Source organism: Microcaecilia unicolor, chromosome 1 (genome assembly GCF_901765095.1).
Source record: "Microcaecilia unicolor chromosome 1, aMicUni1.1, whole genome shotgun sequence".
NCBI classification, from domain to species: Eukaryota; Metazoa; Chordata; class Amphibia; order Gymnophiona; family Siphonopidae; genus Microcaecilia; species Microcaecilia unicolor.
In genome coordinates, this window is record NC_044031.1 from 472,171,946 (window position 1) to 472,191,262 (window position 19,317).

The following is a 19,317-nucleotide window of genomic DNA, read 5'->3' on the forward strand; positions in this document are numbered from 1 at the left end:
TGTATATAATATGTAACTGCTTTGAATGTAGCTGGAAAAACCTCAGAAAGGCAGTATATAAGTCCCTTTCCCCCTCTTCACAGCTACCGAGTAGCCTATGCGTCCTCACCGGCAGCAGCCATCTTGGATCTACTCTACCTTTGGTGAGGACCAACACAGCTCCGTAATAGTCAAGAATGTTTAAAAGGGTATTATGATCAACAGTGTCAAAGGCACTGGACATATCAAATTGGAGTATTATTATTTTACTAGTAAAAAAGGCCTGTTTCTGACACAAATGTAATGGGCGCTAGCAAGGTTTTCCTCGGCTCCCCTGCAGCCACCCATGTCCAGCGACCCTCCTCTCCCCCTGCAGCCACCCATGTCCAGCAACCCTCCTCTCCCCCTGCGCCCACTGAAGTCACCCATGTCCAGCGAACCTCCTCTCTCCCCTGCCTCCCCTCCTGCCACCCATGTCCAGCGACCCTCCTCTCTCCCCTGCTCCCCCTCCAGCCACCCATGTCCAGCGACCCCCTGCAGCCACCCATGTCCAGCGACCCTCCTCTGGACATGGATCAGCTGTGAGGCATGTTTTTTTCCCCCAGGTTCTGAAGTTGACATCATAATGGCTACGGTGATGTCAGCCTGATCTACGGAGCCTAGCAGACCAACTTGGAATGAGCCACGGTCATAGGCGGTCGGTGGCCCAACTGTTTGGGGAGGCTAAAGGGGGCGGGGTTATGGGTGGGGCCAGGGGTGGAGCTTACATCCATAGTTGTCTGATAGACCATATGTAGATCCATCAAGAGGTAGTGTGTCATGATTTAGGCTCTACACCCAGTGGTGTGCTGGGAAATTTTTAACAACAGACTCTCTTTCTGGGTACAGCAAGCCTTGCAATTTGGGGGGGGGGGGGGGGGGGGCATGGGGACTAGGGGGGCAATGCATTCCTCCCTCTCCCCTCCCACTGTTCAGACACGCAAGGTATACCTTTGCTGTAGGGATGCCGAGCCCCATCAGCCAAATAAATGGATTACTGCCACTCTCCGCTGCTTGTTTCTGGCTCTGAGCAGCATGCCAGGAATTCACGCACTGAGAAGTCCTGGCATGCTGCTCAGAGCCAGAAACAACAGCAGCGAGCAGTGGCAGTTCATTTATTGGCTGGCGGGGCTCAGTATCCCTGCCAGCAAAGGTGAAGGAGTTCAGAGATGCAAAGGGTGGCCCATCTCAAAGCTGGAGATTTACCTCCACTTTGTCTAAAACCAGTTCTGGCAGACGCACATTCAAAAAACTGACATATTCTAATCAATAAATAAAAAATAAAATTATTTTTTTCTACCTTTGTTGTCTGGTCATTTTATTTTTCTTAATGGTTTGGTCCCAGTCTCTGGTTTCTGATTTCCTCTTTCTTCTCTTAACTGTTTTGACAAAGTCTCCTTGTACATTTGGCACGTCTTTTCTCTTCTCTCCCAAGTCCAGCACCTCTTTCTCTCTCCATGCCCTCTCCCTTCCATATTTCCCCCAATGAATCTTTCTTCCTATCCAGCACCTCTCTTCCTCATCTCTCCCCCCCCCCAATGCAGTACCACTGTCCCTCCCTGCCCTTCCTGATGCAGCACCTCTGTCCCTCCTTGCCCCCACCACACAGCACCTCTGTCCCTCCCTGCCCCTCTTGATACTGCACCTCTCTCCCTCCTTGCCCTCCCATGCAAAATGTGTCTCCCCTGTGTTGCTGCCCACTGCCCCAATGCATCACTTCTCCTCTTCCTTGACCCCCATCATGCAGCACAAATATCCCGCCTTGCCACCCCATGCAGCACCTCTCTCCCTCCTTGCCCCCCTCCCCGTGCAATACCACTTCCCCTCCCTGCCTCTTGATGCAGCAAATCTGTCCCTGGTTCCCTCCCTTCTCCCCCCCTCCCCCCACGAGCCAGAACCTCAGTGCCTCGCCTTCTCTCTGCCACCCGGTCTTTAAAAAGAAATGTCCAACGCGGTGGCGAGGCGCAGCGCCTCACATTTGCACGTAAATGAAGCGAATCATCTCATTGGGCCTTCCCTCACTCTGTCCTGCCCTCCTCTGATGCAACTTCCTATTCCTGCAAGGGCGGGACAGTGAGGGAAGGCCCGAGACGATCCACTTCTTTTACTTGCAGATACGAGATGCTGCGCCTCGCCACTGCGTCGGACATTTCTTTTTAAAAGGCTGGTGTGTGGTGCGGGGGGGGGGGTTCAATTAAGAAGAGGAGCGAGCAGCGGGAGCAGCGGAGCACCCCCCCCCCCTCCCCCTGGGTCGGTCTGTCAGGGAGCTAAGCTGCCGGTCAGGGAGCTGTGCTGGTAGGGCGCTGCCGGTCGGGGAGTTGAGTCGGGAGGGAAGCAGGGCACAGGGTAAGGTCACAGTTGGGCTGGGGAGGCTTTGAGGCATATTTTCAAAGCACTTAGCCTTCCAAAGTTCCATAGAAAGAGGCTTGGGGAGGCTAAGAGGCATATTTTTAAAGCACTTAGCCTTCCAAAGTTTCATAGAAATCTATGGAACTTTGGAAGGCTAAGTGCTTTGAAAATATGCCTCTTAGCCTCCCCAAGCCTCTTATACGGGGCGCCTATGGCCACGGTCCCAGGCAAGTCAGAACGTTGGAGGTGAGAATTATTATATAGGATTACCAATGCTAAGTTCTCTTCCAAATTTAGCAAGGAGGGTGTGAGAACAGTTTCAGTACTGTGAGAAGGTCAAAAACCAGACTGTAAGCTATGTAAAATGGAGTGAAGTTGGAAATAGTGCATTAGTTGGTGCGTGACTAACCCCTCCATTACCTTTACCAATAATGGGATTGAAACCACTGGTCTTTAATTAGAGACTATATTTAGGCTGGTTTGGGTATTCTTCAGTACAGGAGTCAAAATAATGTCATTTTGAGGGGGGGGAATAGGCCCCGAGATAACTTGCGTTTGAGTGCAAATAGCTTATGAGTAAATTAGGTGCTGATTTGAGAAGGTAACTAGGACAGTTATCAAGTAGGCATATTTGTGAAGAGTGTATTTGACTTGATCAGTTGATAAGTGGGTGAAAGGCCAACCAGATTCTCCCTGCTTGGGAGCACATTAGTGAAGGACCATATATATTAAGAAAATAATCTACTGATGTTAGGGAGTTATTTAATTTTTGTCTGATTTTAGTTATTTTCTGCTTGAAATATGACACCAATTGATCAGCTGTTGGTGTGGGTTCATTTATAGTAGTTAAAGGTTGAGTATTCAATAGCTTAATTACTAGTGTGCAAAGTTTTCGTGGATTAACTGTTTTTCGACTAAGTAGTTTTTGCTTTGATAATCATGCTCTTGTATGATTTTAAGTGTTTTTCCAATTAGTCCATTGTAAATAGGATTTGTATTTGATCCAAATTCTTTCTTGTCTTCTACATTTATGTTTCATTGGTAGAAGGTCTTCGCTAAACTATGGAAATAACTTCTTTTTTGGTTGGGATTTGTTTGTAATTGGTGCAAGTTCGTCTAAAACAGTTTTGCAAGTGTTGTTCCATTGTTGGATGAAATTAGTAGATGGATTAAAGGAAAGTAAGTTACCAGGTCGTTCGTTTGACCAAAATTTTGAGGGGTCAATTTTACCTCTGGTTTTGAAGTTATGTGATATGTTGGCAGGCTTACATGAATAGGTAGATTCTTTCCAGTTTAGCTTGCAAGAAAGGCTGCTATGATCTGACTGAGGTATCGAGGACCACTGTGGTTCAGATATGTGAAAGTTAATAGGGTCTGTAAATTTGGTGCTAATAAATCTAGTTGATGTCTTTTGATGTGGGAGGACATTCCATTGAAAAGTGAGAATTGTCAGACAAACGAAATCAAGGAATTGTTTAGTATGTAGATTAGTAGCATTTTCAAGAAGTTAATATCTCCAATCATAATGATATTGTCATTATTGACACATATGTTGGATTTAAATTCAGTAAGTTTGGCCCCGGCCAGGTTCCATTGGGAGGACAATATAGTAATAGGAGGCAGATAAATTTGGATAGGGAACCATCTTTTATAGAGCATGCAACAATTTCTAGGTTAGGGGATTGCAATTCAGTAATAGTTTTTAACTGGAGGAATAATTTATAAATAACAGCTAAGCCACCTCCTCTCTTTCTGGCTCTGGAGAAATGAAGAATGGAGTATCCAGGTGGACACATGTCTAGGATTGCTCGATCATCTTTTGCATGTAGCCAAGTTTCAGAGATAAGGGCTAGACCGAATTGAGCTTCAGTTATCCAAGCTCTAATGATTTTGACATTTCAACATCAATTTTATAACAGATTATTTATATTTATAGTTCCTCTAACCTTCCTTTATCATTTGATGCACAAACATGAAATATATGCTCTGAAATATTTATCAGATGTTCATTCTTTTTATGCTACTGGCCAGCCAGTCAAGATTTAATGATCCTCAAATGGTAATTCTATATTTGTAATAGTTATTTCATTAACATTTTTAAAAATGGAGCTGAGTAATTTCCTTTACATCAGTAGCACCACTGGACTGTCAGGATTACTGAAACAGATTCATTAATGCTGACCCATGGATTTACTCCAATAACCTTACTAATGTGAAGGTGGATTTTTTTCCCTGTGAAATACCACTGATTTCAGACTCTCTGCATTAACTATTACCCAAACAGGAGCAGTTTGAAAAAGACTGACAGTCAGATGCACTAACTCCACGGAAAGAGCCCTTCCCTTACCGATTCCTTAGCAAATCGGTAAAAAACGGGCATGCATGAAGGAAATCGCATGTAAATGAGCTGCTCGCTGTTAGCTCATTTGCATGTGATTTCCTTCCTAAGGAGGGGAAGCCAGTGGAACAGTCGAGCATGCGCAGAGCAGCCAATCGTTATGCTAGCTGCTCTGCGCATGCCAAAGACAGCTTCATACACGTCACTCTCAAAAAAAAAAAAAAAAAAAAAAGGACGTCCCTGATGAACACTTGGACTTTTTGTGATGGGCGTTCTTTTTGGACGTGTTTTTCTTACGTGCCTGAAATGACCACTGCCGGAGAGAATCAGGACGTGTGAGGACGTCCAAATCAAAACTATTTGGACGTCCCTTTCGATTATGCCCCTCCAGGTCTCTCTCAGCCAATCACAGTACGTTTAGATGACAGCTAAACGTGCTGTGATTGGCTGAGAGAGACCTGAAGGGGCATAATCGAAAGGGACGCCCAAATAGTTTTGGTTTGGATGTCCTCACACGTCCCGATTCTCTCCGGCAGTGGTCATTTCGGGCACGTAAGAAAAACACGTCCAAAAAGGATGCCCATCACAAAATCTGAAGAAAACATGTCCAAGTGTTCGCCAGGGAATTCCTTTTTTTTTTTTTTTGAGTGAAGGACGTCCAAGTGTTAGCACTTGAAAGGACGTCCCTGATGAACACTTTGTTTTTTTTCTTCTGATTTTTGCGATGGGCGTCCTCCTCCTCTGCATAGGTCCCGCTCACAGCAGCCCCAACGAGAGGTGCAGACCTCCAGTTAGGTTTTCCACGGTGCATGGGGTCAGAAACGATAGTGCATCGCATCACATTATAATAGTAATTAGCTCATTTGCATTCCGTTTTCATTAGCTGCTACTGTGACAGGAAAATGGCTCGGAGAACCCTTTTGTGCATGTCCCGGTTTACTACTTGTGCGCTAAACTGGCTAGAACAAGCTTAAAAACCACGTTGCTGGCTCGTTAAGTTTAGTGCATCTGGCCCCGACTCTCTCCTCTTCCAACCAAAATGGAACTAAAATGTAATATCTAATGTACTAGATATTTTCAAATGATAATCATGTTTTCTGAAGAAGGTTAAGCAGAAATAAACCTTAGGTAAGATGCCCCAATCCAGTCATTTGAAAGACTGATCTGTTCTAAAAGGTTTGTTTAACCAATACAACAGCTATACCTGATCATATCCATAAGGCCTCTGTTGCTGTGGCTGTGGGGGTCCAGGTTGTGCAGGCCTATAACCCCCATACTGCTGGCCTTGCCCCTGGGGATAATTAGGGTACTGAGGTCCAGGACCACTCTGAGAAGGACCTATGAATGAACAAATTAACATATGATTAATTTGAAGATAAAAAGAAACCGGCAGAATCCTGGCTTTTTAAGACTCTACAAAAAACACCAAGAAAACCATATACAAACTATGTAACGTGCACATTTCTATTTCTTTCTAATATTGTTATAAATATTATCTTGCACTATTTCATAATAATTTGTGCAAAATAATTTGTTATGATACTGTCATTTGAGGCTGGTATCTGAATCACAAAATTACAGTTTACCACTATGTCCAATCATAAATTAATTCAGTTTAGAGTACTAAGACTTACAGTAAGAAAGATAAATATTTATGAGTTTGTTGCTTTGCTCATGCCATGTAGCTGATCTATGCAAACGAGTGAGCAGAATAATCCCCCAGTAAGACAAGATTCACAATACAGAAACAGAAAATAACAGATAAAACCATACAGCCTGCCACTCTACCCCAACTACTAAATTATAATCCTTTCCTCTCCCTCAAAGATCTGCTATGATTGTCCCATGCTTTAAGGACTGTATCTGAATTTGTCACCATTGAGAGCCTGTTCAACGCATCTTTCATTGCCATACAGAAATAGTTTCTTAGATTATTCCTGAATCATCTTCCTTCTGCCTTCATCCTACTGACTTCTGGTTCCAGAACTTCCTCTAAATTGAAAGAAGCCTATCTCCTGTACACTTATATCACAGACATATTACATGTTCTTATCATATCTCTTCTGTCTCCCCTTTCTTCCAAAGCATACATATTTAAATTGTTTATCCCCATAAGATTTAACACAAGTCACTGACAAATTTAGTTGTCATCCTCTGGACCAACTCCATCTTGTTTATATCTTTTTGAGGGTTCGGTATCCTTAGCTGCACACAGTATTCCAAATGAGGTAACATCGGAGACTAAGAATATAACATAAGAATAGCCATACTGGGTCAAACCAATGGTCCATCTAGCCCAGCATCCTTGCTGCCAACAGTAGCCAATCCAGGTCACAAGTACCTGGAAGAAACCCAATTAGTAGCAACATCCATGCTACCAATCCTGGGCAAGCAGTGGTTTCCTCCATGTCCACTTCAATAACGGACAATGGACTTTTCCAACCCTTTTTTTAAACCCTAGATAAACTAACTGCAGTTACCCACATCCTCCAGCAGCGAGTTCCAGAGCATAACTATTCTTTGAGTGAAAAAAAGGTTCCTTCTGTTTTAAAAGCATTTCCATGTACAGTAATTTCATTGAGTGTCTTTGTACTTTTTGAAAGAGTGAAAAATCGATTCACTTCTACTCGTTCTACACCACTCAGGATTTTACAGACCTCAATCATACCCTCCTCTCAGCCATCCTTCCAAGCTGAAGAGCCCTAATCTTTTTAGCTTTTCCTCATACGGGAAGAGTTCCATTCTCTTTATTTTTGTCACTTTTCTTTGAACCTTTTCTAATTCCACTATATCTTTTTTGAAATCAGCGACCATTACTGAATAAAATACTCAAGGTGAGGTCACATCATGGAGCGATACACAGGCATTATAATATTCTTGGTCTTATTTTGCATCCCTTTCCTAATAATTCTTAGTATCCTGTTTGCTTTTTTTTTGCCTGTTTGCTTTTTTGGCCACCTGCGCACACTGGGCAGAAGATTTCAGCATACTGTCTACAATGACACCTAGATCGAATACTGACTCCTAAGGTGGACCCTTGCCATCAGGTAACCATGATTTAGATTATGCTTCCCAATATGCATCACTTTGCATTTGTCCATATTAAATTTCATCTGGCATTTGGATGCCCAGTCTTCTAGTTTCCTAAGGTCTTCCTGCAATTTTTCACAATCCACATGTGTTTTGACAACTTTCAATAGTTTTGTCTCATCTTCAAATTTGATCACCTCACTCATCGTTCCATTTTCCAGATCATTTATAAATATGTTAAATAGCCTTATACAGTAGCACAATCACGCTTTCTTTTCTGCCTGTTTGGCCACTTTAAAATCATCAGATACAATAACTTCTGAATCCTGTTCTTTTGTGCACCAAGTACTTTGTCCTTACACTGTACTTCTTCCTTGGATTTCGTAGCCCAAATGAAATACCATTCATGCCTTTTTTTTGCATTAAACAGCTACCATACTCTAAACCAATTTTCAAACATTGCTAGATCCCTTCTCATGTTACCTACAGTTTCCAGAGAAGTACGTCCTGTTGAAGATTTTGGTATCACCTCCAAAGAGGCAACTCTTTCTATAGCCCTTCCACAATATCACTTACAAAAATGATGAACCTGAGGTGCACACCAGTGATAACATCCAGACTCTTAAGAGAACTCCATTTACCACTACCCTTTGTCATCTTCTAGGTAATTATAGTCCCCTGTAAGCAAGTCCCAATTCATGAACGACTTCTGGGGGTTGCAACTTTTACCACAATTTCTTGGTAGACTATTAGCGGGTCAGTTTTCCAATGCCCAACTTTACCCCCTAGCTAAGGCTGAGTACTCATTTACTGACTGAAAGCGAATGGATGGCTGAGTTAGCCAGAGGCTGGCAACCTGACAGAGATTCCAGTGTGGGATTTTTTTTTTTTATTATTTAAATTTTCCAATATATCACCACATAAAGTGAATATGCAATCGGCATTATTTAACATTAGGAAACAAAAATGATAAGTATATATCTTTACAGCCCATTTGTCCACAAGTTAAAGAAATTTGATTCCAAGATTAAGGAAATTAAAAAAGAAAAAAAAAGATACAAAAATTAATAATCAATAGATGCTTCCTCTGGTTCAGACCCCAGCCTGCTAAATTAGGGAAGGTTTACTATATTCACATCAACTCTTGCATCAATAAACTCTTTCAACTGTTTTGGATCTACAAACTGAAAATGTTTACCCTCAAGGACCACATTACAAAAACAAGGAAATCGCAAAACAAAATTTGCTCCCAATGCCACCACCCTGGGGCGAAGTTCCAAAAAGGCCCTTCGTCTCATCTGTGTAGGCCGTGAGAGATCTGGAAAGATACGGACCTTTGAGCCCAAAAACAGATTTTCTAAGTGTCTCAACGAAAGCCGTAGTACGGCATTCCTATCAGGCTCCAACGCGAAAGCGGCAAGCAGAGTTAACCTCTGAGTAACTATTTCTAATGAGCTTTCTAGGAATGAGGTAAGATTCATTCCCTCCCCTATTACGGGAGGATTTCCCACCACCACTCCAGTACTCCCGATGTAATAAGCCCGTGTAATGGGACGGAGTGAGTCCTTATCCATTCCAAGGATGTCCACCAAATATTTTTTAACCATCTCCAAAGGAGAAATGAATGGCGATTTAGGAAAATTAAGAAACCTAAGGTTAAGCCTTTTAGTCTGATTTTCAAGGTATTCAAGTCGTTTATGTAGGAAATTATTGTCTTTAACCAAAGCTGTTTCTATAGATCCCATTTCTTGAATTTTGATATCCACACGTTCCAATTTCTGGGTTTGCTGTGCAGTCACTTGTGCTTGAAGCAGGGCAGCCTCAGAAAGAACTTCAATATCAGAAGAATTCTGCTTTAAAGTAGTTTGCATAGAGGTTTGGATATTGTAAACCATATCCCATAGTGACTCCAGCGTCACAATTGCTGATCTAATCACTCCACTAGCCACAGGAGGAGGAGATTGAGGTAGACTATCAGCCCGGGCTAACTTGGAAATAAATAGCTTGAGGCAATACCTTTGAAGCCTGTTGTAGTAATGTTTCCCGAAGTTGAGAAACAATCTCCGTTGCTGCAGTCACACCCTCGGACAGGACCAGCTGAGCCACTTCGGCGTCTGTCTCTGTTTGAACAGCCAGCAACTCTCTTCCAGGCTGGGGAGGTGCAATTCGCTCCACAGGGCTCAAGCCCCGTTTCCACTCTCAATCGACTCCGAAGGGCCGAGAGCTGCAGTGGGGGGTCGAAGTTCCCTGAAGACCTGGTTGCTGCCTGGGAAATTGCAGGGTTGTTTGTTTCATTGTCGAGGAGGTCACAGGAACCGAGGGAAATTCCTTTACCTTCCCCCTCCGCTTCCCCATGGTTAACGAGGCTACAGAGGCACCGAGAGAAACTCACAAACACAGCAGCATCCAGGAGCAAACACAGGTGCGTCTATTCACAGCGCCATCTTGGAATCAGCTCCATGATCGACGAGCAGACGACCCTTCCCAGTGTGGGATTTGAGCTCAGGTCATGGGTGGAGTAGGCAAGTGACCTACTGACTGCAACACAAGGCCTCCTGTCACCTCCTACTCAGTTTCTAACCCAGTCAGTTACCTTAGGGTTCATATCAAGGGTGCTCAGTTTATTTATTCTTCTGGCAAAGTGAACTCTGGTCCTTGAAAACTCATGCCTCAATAAATGAGCCTACAAGTTGCCATCAATCTTTATCATTTTTCTTATACCAAACTAACATAATTATCCCTGTGGCAGTTTATGAGCCCCTCTGTGGCATGACGCCAAAGGCCTTACTGAAATCTAAGTAGATCAAATCTTCTCCCCCAGCCCAACTCTCTGGTCACTCAAAGAAATTGATCTTATTGGCCAATAGGTGCAAAATGTGGTTATACTTTAGTTGTATATGCATTATTTTTCTTTTCTTGCTAAGATTATACACAAGGTGTCTAGTTTCTTAAAATTCTGAATTACTACTAATTTTGCCCTTGCCACAAGACAGCAATAAACAGAATACCTACTCACTTTTCTCCTGTTGCATTCTAGGTCTCTCTTCTACCATCCCCTCCCATTCAACTTTCCACACCGTTTAGCTTCCTTCTGAATCCTAACTTTTGCTAAGCTAGTGGTATCCTTTATTCTTATCCTCCCCTTCCCACAGATCTCTGCTCCATCTCTGAATCCAGTGGCTACATAAGCAGCCTTGATGCCATGTCCCTTATTTGTGAGGCACATGGCACTGACAGTAACTCTGAATGAGAATGTAAAGTGAACCTTAGTGTCACACTGCATCTAAGCAGCAGAGGAATAAGGACAAAGGGGACCTTTTACTGAAGCTTAGCATACACTAAATGATAAGTGCTAAGATGCCCATAGGTATAAAATGCACTTCTTTGCATTTAACGTGAAGTAATTCTGTTAGACCACAATAAGCTTTAGTATAAGGGCCCCAAAGACAATAGCTGTGGAGAGAGAACGATGAGGTAATATGTGAATGAAAAATTTCCAAAGTTTAGGTGGCTACATTGGCCATTGAGCAGTTTACCGAAAAAAAAATTACCTTTAAGTTTTCAATATATTTGATTTTGTGCATATTAATATCATATGCAAATATATGCAAGCAGCATAAAATGTACTGAACTTTTCAGGATTCTACCAGGTATTTGTGGCCTGGATTGGCCACTGTTGGAGACAGGGTGCTGGTCTTGATAGATCTTTGGTCTGTCCCAGTGTGGCAATACTTATGTACTTATGCTTACGGGTAATAGCTGTTTTCTATAGAAAATAGGATTAATCAGGCACACAAATGGAGTGATGCAACATATGGCACCAGCATGGAACAGTTATCCCAAGCTCAGACTAGTGTAAAGTTCTGAGCACGCATGTCCATTCCTGGAGGTAGCAGTTTCCTCAGGCTCTCAGTTCCACAGCTCAAGATGTAATGCAACTCTTGTACAGGTAATATGGATTATGTGCCTGATTACATCTTGTCTACAGAAAAAGCCAAAAGTTACTTATGTGTAACAAAGCATGTTCCATAGACACTAGGATTTATCAGGCACTCAAGGGAGTAAACTCTCAAGCTCAGGTCAATTCCATTTAATAACATTTCCACTGATGAACAGCAGTCCGATTGAATAATGCAAGAATTACACAGATTAGTTAGTACTGCTCTACTGAATGCATAGTCTGAGCACCAAATCAAAAAAAGTTTAAAGTGAAAGTATGAAGCAAAGACTGAGCAGTTGCTTTGCAGATCTTTCTAACAAAAGAAATCTTCAGAAGAGCTACAGTATTTGCAATGGCTATGATCTGATAGGGTTTGACTAGTGGTTAGGAAGATATGAATCTACTCATAACAATTTGATACAGGAAGCTAACTAGCTAGATCTACTCTACTGCTGGAATGCCAAGTCTACTGGGGTCAAAGTAGACAAACAGCTACATAGATTTTCTCACGGATTTGTTCTCTTAAGACAGCAAGAAAGAGTGTAGAGGGATTTTTGCATAGAGACTTGGGCAGGTGGGGACAAAGGCAGCACTATTTCTTCCTTTGCACAAAAAGGGGTGATCACTTTTGACAGGAATTTTGGATGAGAACAGACTACTATATTATGATGAAACCGAGTATATGGTTTATAAATATATTACTAAGGTCTGAAATTCACGGATTCTTCTAGCCAATGTAACAGCTACTAGAAAAAGTACCTTCTGGGTTAAATACTTTCAAGGACTCTATGGGCTCAAATGAAGGCTCATAAGAAATTTAACAACATTCAGGCCCCATGGTTCAGGAGGCTTCTATATAGGAGGTTTAAAATGAAAAAGGCGTTCACGACTAGACAATGGGAAGTTGGGGTTTTATCTATGATGACATGACTAGGTAGTAGTGGATTGTGAATCAGGGAAGCCAGTGATAAAATCCCACTTCTCTCACCAATACTTAACTTTCCATTCTTTCATATAGCTTATGCTATGAGCCTATTCTGACAGGGAAATAACTCATAAAGCTGAATGTAAGCCTGCTTGCACTTGGAAAAATGTGAAGGCAAGTAATAAATTTAAAAAAGGTAAATATCAGCACACTCCCAGTCTGCCAGAGGACTTGCACAGCCCCAGGCGACAAAGATTATAGGTATTGTACTATGTTATCTGAAGGACACAAAGGGATCTTGACTGTTAGGCTATTTTGGTCTAAACAGTAGCAGCTTTATTAGTTCCATTCTCTTTAGCAAGGCCTGGAACAGGAGGATTGACAGTGTACTTTGTGTGGATGGTATGAAGCTATCTTTCCTACAATATTTATTTATTAATTTTATTGGGCTTGATATACTGTCAAACGGTCTTAAAAAAGGCTTTAAAGTGGTTTACATAGTTAAAATGATAGAGACAAGGGAGAGAGAAGCGAAGAAAAAAAATGAGGTCAGGTAGCAGTAGGTTTGAAGGCTTTGGTAAAAAAAAAAGGTAGATTTTGAGCAGTCTCTTAAAGGCAGATAGGGTGTTATGTCTTCAAATGGGTTAGTTCTGACAGTAATGAATCTCTCTCCTAAGCCAGAGTACATGGAATATTATCTTAGTCTATCAAATTTAGTGCTAATGCTCACTACTTGCATTGTGCCATAGAACTTCTTTATGGAGTTTTTCAAAGCATGCTTGGAAACTGCTTTTAAGCAGGCCTGTGGCCATTCCTCCTTCAGCTCTAGGAATATACAGTTTCAGCACATACCGATTCTTATAAATTCCCTTGTAGGCATAGAGGAGTTTTCTTGTTCATGCATCCGGCTTCTCAAAATATTTAAAAAGCCGGTCTACTATTCTAAAGCTGTAGGAAAGTACAGGGATTGACAGCTGATTTATGGCCTTACCTTATTTTGTGATGCTAAAGTACTTTTCAATATAAATTTTAATCTCCTACAATATTCCTTGGTCACTTCTCTCAGTAATTTGTGCCGGGTTGCTGCTCCTTCTACCCCTTAGATATTTGTATACATTGTTCTGTTCAAGTTCCTTTATGTCAGAGTCACCAGAGAGATGTTTTCAGTTTTGCACAATTTTCCTATAATGAAGGCTGACTTTAGCACATTTGTCTGTGCCAAAAATCAACTTATATTGGGTCTTGCTTATTCAACTAAAGGATGATGTAGACACTATGCTTACTGTATACAAAAAAAGTCTCAAAATATAAAACTTCTAAATTTGGCAAAAATAAGGAAAAGATATTTTCATAGAGTGGGTTTTAAACAGCATATTGGAGAAACATCTCCAAAGTATTTAACTGGTCTACTAAAAGAGTAAAAACCTCCCATGTGATGAAACTAAGTTCCCAAAAGTTTGAAAATAGTAAGAGATACAAAGAGGTCAATATTCAAAGTCATTTAACTGGACAGGAGAGTCTCCACTTCACTGATTTGAGTACTGATATTCATCCCTTAATCAGCTAAGCTAACCAGCCAAGACTTCCAGCAGAAGACTTCCAACACAGCTAGTGAAGCCCTGACAGGCTTCATAAGGAACAGTTTATTAAATGGATACCACCACTTCAGAGGAGACATCACCAAGTATCCCTAAGAGCAGTTCAAACATCAATTCAGGTACTATGTTGAAAAAATAATGACAAAGTAAATTCAAAAGGAGAAAAAGGATGGATTATTCTGTGTGCATGCAATATTATTCAAAATCAGCAGAATATCAGAGTATCTTCTCCATTCTGAGAGAGACATGTTGTGAGATCACTGGAACAACTACTGCTGACATACAATTGTGCTTTACTGCATATATGCCTATATCACATCAGAACTAGGGATGTGAAGGGTCCTGCCCTTGCACCTTTTTCAAATGTAAGCCAGATCACTCAAGGCACACACATCCCAATAGGCATAACAGATATAAAGAAGAGAATATCAGAACCAGGAACAGGATTTGCAAATCATTTAAAATCAAACCACAGAGATCCACAAATCCCTCTGTAGAGCACTACACAGTACTTCCAACTAAGTCATTAAGCCAGTGTGAACAATATATTTTTTTAAATTGCACACAATGAAGATTTGAAAGATACATGAAAAATTATTCCCTTCCCAATTTCTGTTATTCATGGCTCCTCGGTGAGGAACAAACTGTTGCAAGCACAGCATTTTCAGTATCACTGCTTCGGTTCAAAAAGGATTACAGGCAAGGGAAGGAATTAGCACTCATTTTATAAAATTCTCATGTTGACTCATTTTGGAATATAAATATAGCAGCAGGATGAAACTCCACATATATATATATTTTGAATGCAAATACTAGTTTTACATAGAAAAGAGGGTAACTGCATGCTAATTCTAGATGGGCAATAAACCACCAATAGATTTTTGGGAAAAATCATTTCTCATTTTTAAAAAAAGGTGTATAGTAAGACATCTTAGCACAGGTTACAAAACGAATTCAGGCACAGAGAAACATCTCTGCAATGAAGGCTGGTTTCGATAGGTCCTCTGTTCCCTGCTACAGAGATACTGTCCGCAGGCTTCCGGGGGGGGGGGGGGGGGGGGGGGGAGAAGAACACAGAAGAGGGCATTCTTTGAGTGACACCTAGTGATCACATTTAAAAGCCCTTAAGTAGAATGTTTCAAGAGGAGCCCCAACGCATGGCTCTAGCTAATGATTGTCACCAAGATGACTGGACTAAGTGCTGGAGGACGAATATATATATTTATGGATCTCTCAGCCCCTATTCCAACTGTTCTGGAATTACAAAGGAGATGGAAAATACTGCCCAGGACTGTAAAGGAAAATACAAAAAAAATTAGGAAAAGCAGGAATGATTGTTAACATGCTGGTCTAAGATCCACTGCCACATTTTTCTATGAAACCAGAAACTCAAGATTAGAGCTCACAGATAAGATACATCTTCTAAAAGAAGATACAATGATGCTTTCATAAATGATACTTCTGCATAAAATTGTGTGATTTTTAGTCCCCACTGAAATGAAATAAAAATACTATAATTTAGTACATTCTTCTCTATTTGTTCTAATAAAAGAAGAAATTTGCCAAAGCAGCAAAAATGAATACAGCTTTTCAAGTACATTAAAAGCAAGAAACCTATGGAGGTAATCAGTTGAGCCACTCAATGACCTGGTTGGAGGGGTGTGTGGTGGTGGTGGTGGGGTGGGGGGGGAGGGCACAGGATACATGAGGACATAACAAAATTTGAATTCTTTGCTTTGGTCTTTGCTGCAGAGGTTGTGGGTGTTGGATTATTTGTAGTAAATAATTAGCAGATTTTAGTACACACAGCTTCAGCTTTAGAAATGTTAATTTCTTTCTTCATCTCTCTCTCATTCACCCCTGAATAATTCACTGCTGAGTCACTTTAAAGTTGAAGTAACAAAACATCTGTTTACTCACAGTTTGTAGTTAGATTATAATCAGACAGGCTTATATTTACATATTACTATACATTTGTCTTATCAGCTCCTTCCATGTGCTTAGATGGTAATGGATGCTCACACCACCATAGATCCTCTCAGGTTAGGAGAGATCATGAGCTCCATGTGCTCCATGTGCTGCATGTGCTGCATCTAACCCCCACAGGAAGTTGCATAGCTGTGTGACCTCTCTAAGTAATTCACATCAGAGGTCACAGAGTAATCACAGAGAAATAATAGGTGACAGGCAATGCATGTAAAATACAATTACATTCCAACAAACCCCTTCTCATGCATAACTGTCATGCAATTATTTATTCATACAAAGTCCAAGCTTTATACGCAAATTCACAAAATGTTCTCTGGGTAACGGTTTGGTCATGATGTCAGCTGTCATCTCACTGGTGTGACAATAGTGTAGACTGATGACCCCTTCTTTTGCCAACTCTCGCACGTTGTGGTATTTCGTTGCGATGTGCTTGGTGCGTGACTGAACCTTGTCATTCTGTGACAGTCGGATGCAGCTCTGATTATCTTCCATTATCTGGATTGGTCTCTTTTCAGCTATTCCAAAATCCAGCAAAAGTTTTTCAATCCACATCAGTTCTCTGCAAGCTTCCGATACAGCCACATATTCAGCTTCTGTAGAAGACAGACTCACAATACTTTGTTTATGACTGGCCCATGAAATTTGTACATTTCCATACATAAACACATATCCACTTGTGGATTTATAATCAGAATGATCCCCTGCCCAATCTGAATCACAGTAACATATTAGTTTTGGATTACTATTGGCTGAAATCTTTAATTTACAATCAATGGTACCCTTTAAATACCTTACCATCCTTTTAACTGCAGTCCAATCTGATTTGGTAGGTGAGCTGACCCTTCTGCTCAAAATTCCTACTGCATTTGCTATATCAGCCCTGTATGTGGTAGCTAGATATAAAAGCTTACCTATGGCTGATCTATATTGGATGTTATCTGGTAAAGGTTCTCTTACTGTTTCATCCTTCAGAAAATCAGTGATCATGGGAGTGCTTACAACTTGGGCATCTTGCATACCTAAACTTTCAATAAGCTCATTTATTTTCTGCTTCTGGCTTAGAAGATAAGAACCATCATTTTGTTTCTCAATTTCTATACCAAGATAGTATGACACATTACCAAGTTCTTTTATCTCAACATTGAGGTTTAAACACTTTACAATGTCCTTGTACTCTTGCTCACTTTTGCTTGCAATGAGCAGATCATCAACAAAAGCTAAAATGTATGCATATTGTCCATTTGTGCACCTAGTGTACAAGCATTTATCTGCTTCACCTTGCTTAAATCCTAAATTTGTCAATATTTCATGCAATTTTTCATTCCAACATTTTGCACTTTGCTTTAATCCATAAAGACCTTTGTTTAATTTACACACTAGCTGTCTTTGTTTTGTATTTATGAAACCTGTTGGTTGTTCCATGTACAAGTCTTCAGTTATATCTCCGTGAAGAAATGCTGTTTTCACATCAATGTGGTTGACTTGCATGCCTTTTGAGACTGCAATGCTCAGAAGTGTTCTTATTGTCGTGTGTTTCACTACAGGTGCAAACACTTCATCAAAATCTTCTCCATATTTTTGAAGATATCCCTTTGCCACTAATCTGGCTTTATACCTTTCCACTTTTCCTTGTGCATTCCTTTTTAACTTGAATACCCATTTGCATCCTATAGCTTTCTTGCCAGGAGGTAATTTTGTAAGAATCCAAGTATTATTTTTATCCAATGCATCAATTTCTTCTTGTGCAGCTTTATGCCATTCAGCAGCTTCTTCTGCTGACATTTTCTCAATCTCATCCCATGTTAAGGGCTCTTGAGCTTCTGCTGACTTTGTTAGGTAAGACAGTCTTGGGGGTGGAACACCTTTGTTTTCCCTGGATGAGCGTCTGACAACAGGTTGGTCTGACCTTTCCGCATCCTCTAAATCTGAGAGTCCTTCTCCAATTGATTCCCCTTCTCCAACTGTACTGTCTTCTTCAATGATCCTTTCTGTGTCTGTTTCCTCTGCCTGTTCCTCGTTAGATACAGATGAGTTGCTTTCAGACATCTGCCTTGGTATGGCATTTATATACACTGGCATGTCTATTATGGTTCTAGTTTCATATTCTGGATGATAAGGCTCATCTGGGATAATCCAGCCTTTATCAACCCTTTTGTTTTCATCAAAATATGTAACATGTCTTATGCCAACAATGCCAGTTTTCAGATTCAAAATTCTATATCCTTTGTGTCCTGGAGCATAGCCAACTAAAATGCCCCTTTCTGTTGTGGAATCCAGCTTATGCCTTCTTTGCTTTGGTACATGAGCATATGCTGTACTTCCAAATGTTCTTATGTGTGACAGGTTTGGCTTCCTACCATGCCATGTCTCATGTGGTGTGCGCTCAGCGCCCTTAGTTGGCATTCTGTTTTGTAGGTACACTGCTGTGAGAATGGCTTCCCCCCATAGTCTTTTAGGGAGATTGCTATCTGACAGCATACATCTGGTCATTTCCACAAGTGACCTAAATTTTCTCTCTGCAACAGAATTTTGCTCTGGTGTATAAGCTACTGTTGTGATATGCTGAATGCCTTCTTGTTCTAGAAATGTGCGCATGCTTTGTGAAGTGAACTCACCACCATTGTCGGTCTGAAGAACCTTTGGTTTTCTTTCAAATTTATTGCTCACCATGGCTACGTATTTCTTCAGCATGTCTGTGACTTGACTTTTTTCTTTCAGCAAATAGGCCACACAATATCTAGAGAAATCATCCAAGAATATTAGCACAAATCTGTTATTTCCCAATGATGGGATATTAAACGGTCCACATAAGTCACTGTGTATTAAGTCCAGCACTTTATTACTCCTATTTCCTGTGTATGCAGGAAATGAGGGTCTCATACCTTTTTGAGTAACACAGTCTATGTATTTCTCCATTTTACCAGCATCTGCACTTATCTGAATGCCGGTGGCTAGTTGCCCACTGTGAAGATCCTGGATCACCTTAGAATCACGATGTCCCAGGCGGCGGTGCCAGATTTCCAGACTACATTTTCCATCATTCTTCCTTACTTGCGCCATATGTGAGGCTTCACCTGAAATGTTCAGCTTATAAACATCATTATGCATAAAAGCTTCAGCATACACTTCA

At 41.1% G+C, this 19,317-nt stretch overlaps 1 protein-coding gene across 2 annotated transcripts in view; it reads right to left on the minus strand.

Moving 5' to 3' along the window:
• SS18 (SS18 subunit of BAF chromatin remodeling complex) overlaps positions 1-19,317 on the minus strand; it is a 184,834-nt gene that overhangs the window by 12,229 nt on the left and 153,288 nt on the right. For both annotated transcript variants that reach the window (XM_030213670.1, XM_030213676.1), the window contains one exon: positions 5,910-6,043. In XM_030213670.1, the coding sequence (XP_030069530.1) occupies positions 5,910-6,043 (134 nt within the window). The remainder of the gene's footprint in view (positions 1-5,909; positions 6,044-19,317) is intronic.